At 38.9% G+C, this 9,201-nt stretch overlaps 1 protein-coding gene across 6 annotated transcripts in view; it reads left to right on the forward strand.

The window, feature by feature from the left end:
* Nucleotides 1–9,201, forward strand: part of UNC79 (unc-79 homolog (C. elegans)) — a 286,801-nt gene that overhangs the window by 182,135 nt on the left and 95,465 nt on the right. For all 6 annotated transcript variants that reach the window (XM_010836213.1, XM_010836214.1, XM_010836215.1 and 3 more), the window contains 3 exons: nt 150–351; nt 994–1,173; nt 2,591–2,656. In XM_010836213.1, the coding sequence (XP_010834515.1) occupies nt 150–351; nt 994–1,173; nt 2,591–2,656 (448 nt within the window). The remainder of the gene's footprint in view (nt 1–149; nt 352–993; nt 1,174–2,590; nt 2,657–9,201) is intronic.

Genomic DNA, 9,201 nt, shown 5'->3' on the forward strand with positions numbered 1-9,201 from the left:
TTCTCTCCCACATTTTCCCCCTACCAAAAACCCAATCCAAGAAGATTTCAACTGAATCATTCCCCGTTGTAAGTGTGTATTGAGGAGGCTGCCTTATTTCACTGTGCTTAGTGTATGTACATCTGACTTTTTTTTAACCTTTTCTCCAGGGTCTGTGTCTTTGTCTTGACTTCCAGTTTGATACTGTGGTTAAAGATCGACCCACAATATTGAGCAAGCTTTTACTCTTACATTTTCTCAAGCAAGATATTCCTGCTTTGAGTTGGGAGTTCTTTGTCAACAGATTTGAAACGCTTTCTTTGGAAGCTCAGCTACATTTGGATTGTAACAAAGAATTTCCTTTTCCTACAAGTAAGCAAAACAAAGAACTTGCTTTAAAAGTCAGTTCCTATTCCTGTGCTTGCTGGATAAGCTGGATTCTCTGCATGTAGTTTCATTTCCCATTATGGAAACTACCTTGACTTCATATACTCAGTTCATCAAATGTTTACCGAATATCTACTGTTGTAGTCTGCAGGTTAATTATTTTCTGGCACTTCAACATCAAAATTCTCATTTATTTGAGGACCAATGAGAACCATTTGTGACTCTGTGTTCCTTAAATATTATTCAATCATCTGTTTATGTTTGTGAGCAACTTTGTGAGATTTATTTGTACTTTGTAAATTTACACTTCCTTGCTTAGTAATTAGTTACCTGCAGCTCTAAATAGATGGAGGAAAGACTTTGGTCACTCGACTATTTATCCAGTGATAAAATTAGATAGTTTAACCTTACAATTTAAACAGAAAAATGATAAGTGATAGTTGAAACAGGTAATAGTTACATTTTTTAAAATATAAATCTTATCATAGAGGGAGACAGATGAATGAGAAGTGTATCCATGGAAATGATTTTTAATATTGAAAATATATGCATATGGATTGTTTCAGAATAGTTGTATATAACTTAGCTAGTTAAGGAAAATGATCACCTCTAATTCCTTTTGCAAAGCTATCACAGCTGTGAGGACCAATGTCGCTAACCTCAGTGATGCCGCGTTGTGGAAGATCAAGAGGGCTCGTTTTGCAAGGAACCGCCAGAAAAGCGTGCGTTCCCTCCGAGACAGCGTGAAAGGACCCGCGGAATCCAAGAGGGCGCTCTCCCTCCCCGAGACCCTAACCTCCAAAATCCGTTGAGTATCTTCTTCCATCCTCCCTTTAAATCTGTTTGATGTCTTTCTGAGGCTGACCTGTCTTGTTAAATGTTCAGAGAGTAATGTACTTAGCAAACTGAGCTCCTTCAGTTGCATTGACCTTCACGTTCCCTAGAGGGTCCCCCCAGGTGTATCGGTGCCCTGGATGGCTTTTCCCGGCTGCTGGTGAAGCAAAGCCCTGATCCAGCAGTGGGTTGTTTTGAGACTTAGAAGGCAGCAAATCCACTGATGCATGGCATGAAATGCAGAAGAAGCATTTGTTCCTGAGCCCTAGAATATGAAGGTTTCCACCACTAGTATTGTAACCTAAGAGCTTCCTGGATGAAACTCTGACAAGACCCAGGGCAACTAAGAGGGAAGAGTGGAAATTTGGAACGCATGACAAAGGCAGCCAGCAGACTCCCAGAAACCAATAACAATGGTGTTTTCAAAAAAAGAAAAAATCAGGCTGAGGAGAAGTTGAATTTCTGCCCTACTTCACTAGATAATTTATAAATAAAAATAAACATCATTGCCATCTAAAAAAAAAAGCCATATATTATTGTTTTCCAAAGGTCTTTCTTTATATAGCAGTTTTAAAGAAGACAAAAAATTATCAAATAACTAGATGAACTGTAACGATTAGCAATGGCTCACGAATGACAAATAATTAAAAATCATAACTGTCATCATATTAGTGAATGAGTGCATTAAATGTAACATTTATGAAATGATTTAATTTTTAAATAACTGTCGTGAAGTTAATAGCACCATAAAACATATTTTTTTATCCTGTCAGAAGCTGAAATGTTTGCTTTTTCATTGGCATTTCTTAGAAGACAGCTTTATGTGACATAACCATTTTTAATCATAAATATGATTTTATTTTGTTTATTGCATTTTCTCTATTTTATGACAAGCTATGGAAATGTGGTATTTTGAACTTTGGAAGAGTCATTGAAAGCCCTTTAAGCAATCAATAACTCAGCTTTTCAGGGAGCAAAGATAATAAGAGATGGCCATTTAAGAATAACCTCTAGCAGTATCAGGACCAGGTTAAACTGCATCAGATCCTAGAAAACAGTACTTAAGTAAATTACAATTTCTATATGAATTTCCCAGCTCTTTTATTTAACTAATCAGTTTGGGACCTAAAGTTTATTTATTGATATTTCTTGTTCATTGATTCACATGACGATTTTTGAAGGATAAGAATTGAAGCCACATTGAAGGATGTTCTTTAGATTCAAAGAAAACCACAAAACTTTTAGGACTAAACCTCTTGTCTGTGATGTTAATTACAAATAAGAAAGCCCAACTTGCTCCTGCTATCCAATGCAGTTAGCGCTGAGTATGTTTTCTAGGCTCAAGTTGTTTTTAATGCTTATTTAAATAGAGTTGTTGTTGATTTTTAAGCTGTGAGGTTGACCAGGCATGAGCAGTCTGCTCCAGCTCTCGGTGGGACACCCGAACAGACGCCAGGTGGGTACTTCTGACGTTGAAGGGCCGTGTGCAAGTGTCTATCACAGGTGGACAAGGTAAAAAATGAGGTGTCTCTAACTGGACCTGATTGATGTAATTATGATTGGAAAGCTCCAAGGGTTTCACCCCAGACACTCAAGTGTGTGAGTCCCTGACATGGCAATTCTTTCAATTTTCAAATTGGCAGATGACTTTTAATCCTGTTAACTTATGGTCCAGTAAGAAGCATCCTGTTACCCAAGGGGTGTGCACTTTTTCCCCCGAGAGCCAATATGAATAGAATGATGCATAGCACTTATATTTGTATGTGTTTTTACACATAGAAATATTACTTTCATATATATCTGCTCTAGGAAAAACATTTCATTTACATTTTAAAAGGTTATACATTTAAGCCACCATCATTCACTCATCCCCTTAGCCATTTCTGATTCTTTGCAACTCTCACATGCATTTCTATCTCTCAGAGAAAGGAGGATTTCCATTCTTTAGAGGATCATATTCAGCTTGGTAGAGGGTAACTAACTATCTTTTGATATTTTGATAGATAGTTTATCATAAAGTATCTTTAGGGTTGAAGGGATGCTGGCAAAGCTACTACAGACCGAATGTTATCTACACACTTAATTCTGTGCTTGTTGGGAAAATTGTGGAGATTCTGAGTACCTGCCTGTTTGTCCAAAACAAACCTGGTTAACTGCCACCTATGTATCATGCTATACAATGTCTGGTTTTTCATCTAAGAATAGTTTTAAAATAAACTTTTCAGAATGGTACCGATACTCTCAGAAGGAAAATTTCAAGTAAGAAGACATTCAAGAATGTGTTCTAAAGGGACTTCCCTCGTGATCTAGTGGTTAAGAAACCACCTGCCAGTGCAGGGGACATGGGTTTGATCTCTGGTCTGGAGAGATCCCACATGTGGCGGGGTAGCTCACCCTGTGTGCCGCAACTCCTGAAGCCCGTGCATTCTAGAGCCGGGGCTAACGCAGCACGAGGAGCCACCACGGCGAGAAGCCTGCCCGTCACAGTGAAGAGTAGCTCCCGCTCACTGCAACTAGAGAAAGCCCTTGCCTAGCAATGAAGACCCATTGCAGCCAGAAAATAAATAAATAAATTTATTTAAAAAATAATCTGCTAGAAAGAGAACCAGTGAGGGGTGGGAGAGGAGGAGAAGAGAGAGAGCCCCTAATATTAGGAATGCAAATGGCAGATGTTCGTCAAAGTGTATTTTCTCTTGTAAAACTCATGAGATAAAAGGGACAGCAGACATGTCTCAGAGTCCCTCTACTTTGTTTTTTTGTTTTGTTTTGGGCTGTGGTGGGTCTTCATTGCAGTGCATGGGCTGTTCGTTGTGGAGCACGGGCTTTAGAGCGCACAGGCTCTTTAGCTGAGGTGCTCCGGCTCAATTGCCCCACATCATGTGGAATCTTTCTTCCCTGACCATGGATGGAACCTTCATCCCCTGCATTGGAAGGCAAATTCTTAATCACTGGATCACCAGGAAGTCCCCCTCTCTCTACTTTGTTTTAGCATCACTCAGGCCTCAACTGTGCTGAGGTTTTTGGGTTTTTTATTTAAAGAATAAAAATAAGAATTTCTGACCCTGTGTGTCATTAAAAATATGAAAATCACTCCTTTCCTCTTCAGTTAACTCTTTTTGAGATTGGTTCTTATGGAATTTCATAAATTATCTTTATCTCACCATATCTTTTCATCTTAAGGCTTAGTTGAAAAGCTAGTCTTTATTATTACCCATTTAAACAATCCTATCTGGAGAAGGAAATGGCAACCCACTCCAGTGTTCTTGCCTAGAGAATCCCGTGGACAGAGGAGCCTGGGGGCTGCTGTCCATAGGGTCGCACAGAGTCGGACACGACTAAAGTGACTTAGCATGCATGCATGCAAACAATCCTATCATAGGAGTCCTCTCACATGTCTTTGGAAAAGCATATACATATGTATCTTGAAGTTAAGCTTTTAGGTGTCTAATTGTCCCACCAAAAGTGATCAGATGGAAAAAGGGCAGATGACAGCATTGTTTAAATTAAATAAAAAGCTGAGGCTTCTAGAGAGGTAATTATATGACACCACCATAAGCAAAACTTGCTTAGATTTGGAAACAGATGGCTCAGCTTTTAAGGCAATTTGAAACTAGTTTTTCATTTTTGCATTATTATTTACTGAACACTGAGTGTTTTACCCTGGAAGCAAAAACACGCCAGGATAATCATAAGATTGTACAGGGTGGTTTAAGATAGTAATTAAATAGAAACCAAAGACCTTGCTGTTTAAGGAAGATACTTTTGTTTGGAACAAGTAATGAGTGCCTCTGTGCAAGACCTCTTATTGATTAGGCCCGAAATAAGGCAGATGTCCTTTAATTATGCAGCAAGACTTAATTTTAGTTGATATTTAGGTCGAAACTTTTGGCACTGGATATACAGTTTATGACTCTCTAATCTTAGCCTTTATATATTGCCCAGAGCAAATTTTGCAACAGAAACATGCTTGTAAAGAGGGGAAACTCTGCAAGGCTACCAAAGAGTTGTGTTATTCTGTTGACTTTTTTTATGAGTTAATAATTTTTTTTTATTTTATTTTTAATTGGAGGATAATTGCTTTACAAATTTGTATTGTTTTTTGCTGTACAGTAACATGAGTCAGTCATAAGTATATATATATTTATCTCAAAGACCTCTGTGCATGTAAGTAAAATTCATAGACTGTCATAGCTGAAACATTAGAGATATGTTAACATTCTCATTTTCCAGAAGAGGAAACTGAGGCTTCCAGAAAGGAACAGGTTTCACAAACTTGTTGATGACAGATCTGGATCTCAAGCCCGCATGTCTTGATCTGTCTTGCAAGACACATATGGTAGTGCTAGCAGGAAGGAGCTCAGCACCTTCATTTAATCCTAACTGATGAAATACACAATTTCACCTGCTAATCCGAAGTTGGTGTAATTATAAATTATATATAAGCTGTTTTTTCACTGATGCTTTGAGAATTGGGAATTCTTTGTTTTTGGTGATTCAGAACACCTTTTGAATAGTAATTGAATATAATGCAGCAGTTACATAATTGGACAATACTGAAATGGTATCAACCCCATGGGAAACTTAATCATATCTTGTTCCCATCCCCTGGAATGAGTAATTAAATAATAGTAGGTATATAATGTTAATAATAAAAACAGCAAGAACGTTTATATATGTAGCGTACCTCTTTATAAAGAGTGTTTTTAATGCAAATTATCTAATTTCAATTTCACAACAATTCTGCATATGCATAAAGTATTTTTTCCACTTTATATACAGACAGGAAAACTGAGGGCATGAAGGGCTAAGTAATTCTGCTTGCCTAATTTGCTCAAGGTCACATGTAACTAATTAGTTAGAGACTTGAGTCCAGGAGACTTGATCTGCTTTTCTTTCCACTAAAGCTACCTCTCAATGAGTTCGTCTACGGGTATTCCTGTCTTAGGGGACGCGAGGACACCAGTCTTGTCAGGGAGCTGACCTGGGCATTCAAGCCCGCTACAGTGTGATGTAAGCCCATGGGTGTTCAGACCAAAGGATCTTCCTGAATAAGAGTCACAAATTGGTCTGAAGAGCCAATCTAATCCCTAAAGGGACATGGATACTTGCAATTCTACTCCAACCTAAAGAGAAATCTTAAGCTCTCTTGGTCTGAATTTATATCAACAAGAGAATGTACTTAATACTGGGAATAATAAGTAAAGCTCTCGTGCATTCCTGCCTCCCTCTTAGCGTTCAGCCTAGAATTCCAACGAACTTCTCTTGAGGCTCTTTCTTTTTTTTCTAGAGGTGTCTAACAGTTCATGTTTTCACTAACTTGCAAAATTGGGATCTTCTCGACCCAGGGATCAAACCCGGGTCTCTTGCATTAGAATTTAATTGTTTATATAGGAATGCCCTTGTCTGAAATGATAGTTTTGGAAATGAGAGTTTCTATTGAACAAAGCATTACTGGGCATTTGCTGTACTAGGAGGAATGTAGAGATACATCAGAAATTTTTATACTGTCCACTTGCTTATAGTCAAGTAAGAGAGATGAAGTGTGACCATAAGTGAGCTCTCATCTCCAGAGAAAGTGATTGTACTACAGGTTCATTCATGTCAACTGCGGTGGGAGGAGAGCTGGACGCAACAGGGAAGGTCTCGTGGGCAGGTGACTTCTCAGTCAGGCTGAGACAGGTGGGTAGGAGGTAAATCATAGTGATAAATGTGGGAGAGAGGCAGGGATGGGAAGCATATGCGGCTTTGCAGTCAGCATCTGGCCCCATCTTTCCAGCCCTTCTGTGGCTTTGTGCATACACAACAGAACTGCTGTGAATGAAGCCTCAAGTCGAATGAATGAGCTAGGGAGATCAGTGAGGTAGTGTCGTTAGAACTGCCAACACGGTGCAGACTCATTTATAGCGCTCGCTCGTTGGTTTCTCTGGACCGAATGCAGAATAAGCTCGTGGAAGCCTCCTTCCACCACCTAATTGCTACTTGTTGGTTTGTCACTTGCTGGAGGGGTCAGTGAGTTGACCTCCACAGAGGAATGTTCTCTATTTCCTTACCTACTTCTTTGCTCTTTGGGGACTTCATCCATTTTTCTCCCATGTAGAAAAGATCTGAAATATTTACTTAAATTCAGGGCACTTAAACATTTACAAGTAATGAACATCTACTATGTGTCAATCACTGCCCCCTATTCTGTGAGAGGCGTAAAATTTGGATAAGACATATTACTTACCTTTGAGGAGTCTTTATTCTTCCCTCCTTTCTTGTTTTTAGAGATTTATAGAATTTAGGGGTCACAGTTGCTGAGAGGAGGGTGGGCATATTAATAAGAATGGCTCCTGGGGGCCACATTCATGGGATAACGTTGGGGGTGGGGGTGGAGGGCCACCTTGCAAGGTGAATAGAGCACCATGAGAGAGGGCACCAAGGTGCAGAAGGCTGGCTCCATTCTGAGGTCCAGAAGCAGCCCAGTGTTTATGTAAGGATGCCGAGCTTCTGGGATGGAGCAGCAGGAGATGTCTGGAAAAGCAGATCCTGATCCTGCCTGGTTTCAGATCTTCTAAGTAAATAAAATTGTATTCTACTGTGGGATTTCAATCAGTTGCGCCTCTCTGTGGACAGATCGTGATGGACCCAGTCCATGTTAAAGTTAGGTTAGGAATCATTCTGCCTCTACGACAGTAAAGATGTTTACATTTTTCTTTGCAAAAAGGAGAAAATCAAATCTCTTAACATGTTCAATCTCTATAGTTAAAACAGATTTAAGAACTTCATAGACTAGAATTCAAAAGTAAACATGTTCATCGTCACACTTTGGATAAAATATTATAGGCTTTTAGTTTTAAAATGGAAATTTTATATCCTTTATAGATAACTAAACCAGTAATATTATCTTTATCAATAAAGAAAGTTTCAGCTTTCCTAATCTCATTTTTCTTAGGGGTTTGATTAAGGTAACTTTTCTTAATGAAGAGTGGTGGCAATCACATTCTTACAGTCCTTTAAAAGAAAGACAGTATACGAAGTGTAGACTTTCAAAGCCCTCACTTGGAGGAGTGAGTTATTGGAACTAAAAGAGATTTTTTTTCACTTTATGAGAAAGGTTCCATTAACCAGTTCTTTTGTCAATACAGTTAATGGTTTGTTAAAGATCACTCACTGCTCAGGGAAAGCAAAAAGCCACAACCTTAAAGCTGAGCACTGCAGATCAGTGAAGATCAATCTAAAATGAAGATAGGGCCTTGTGAAATGATACTTAGTCACTGGGAAAATATGGTTTGATTTGAAACGCTAAGGTGACACACTTTGAAAATGATTATCTACTTGCAGTGGGGCGAAGAGATTTGAAATATTTAAAGTTGAAGTCTGATGGTTTATTTTCTATACTCAAGGTGATAGAAGGAAATGGGGAGCCCATGTCCTAGCTGAGCCTTGTCTGGAGCTCCCTTTCTTCTGTTTGAATTCCCTGGACTCTCAGGGCTAGACAGCAAAGGTGCATCTCCTTCTTGAATGCTCCTCAGTTCTGTTTTTAACTTTGGGGCTTTGGAGTCTAGCCAGTCTGGACTTGGAGGTGGCCGAGCAGAACTGAGTGATATCATACTCTCCTAAACCTTGCCCCCCAGAGCTACGATGAATTGAGGAATGAACTTATAGCATCATAACAGCCATCACCTGCTGCTACAATGGCATTGAACCCTGCAGGGCGCCTAGAGTCTCACACTTGTCAGGTTTTGGCCCAAACTTGCCCAAAGCAATAACCTCCTTCTAGTTATAAAGTAATAATACTCTGAAGAAAAAGAAAATCAAGATTGAATATTTTTCAATGCTGAAAAGATAGTTCTCTAAACTTTTAAAATGAGAATTTGGTCTGATCTTCTATTTCAAACATTTAATTATAATATACATCAGTGCTTTATATTCATGACCTTTCATGAAATAGGATGTTCCACGTGAATTGATTTTTTTTTTTCTGGTGGCTCATGCCTGCCTAATGAATAATGATATTAA

The sequence above is a fragment of the Bison bison genome, unplaced genomic scaffold (genome assembly GCF_000754665.1).
Source record: "Bison bison bison isolate TAMUID 2011002044 unplaced genomic scaffold, Bison_UMD1.0 scf7180017864061, whole genome shotgun sequence".
NCBI lineage: Eukaryota > Metazoa > Chordata > Mammalia > Artiodactyla > Bovidae > Bison > Bison bison.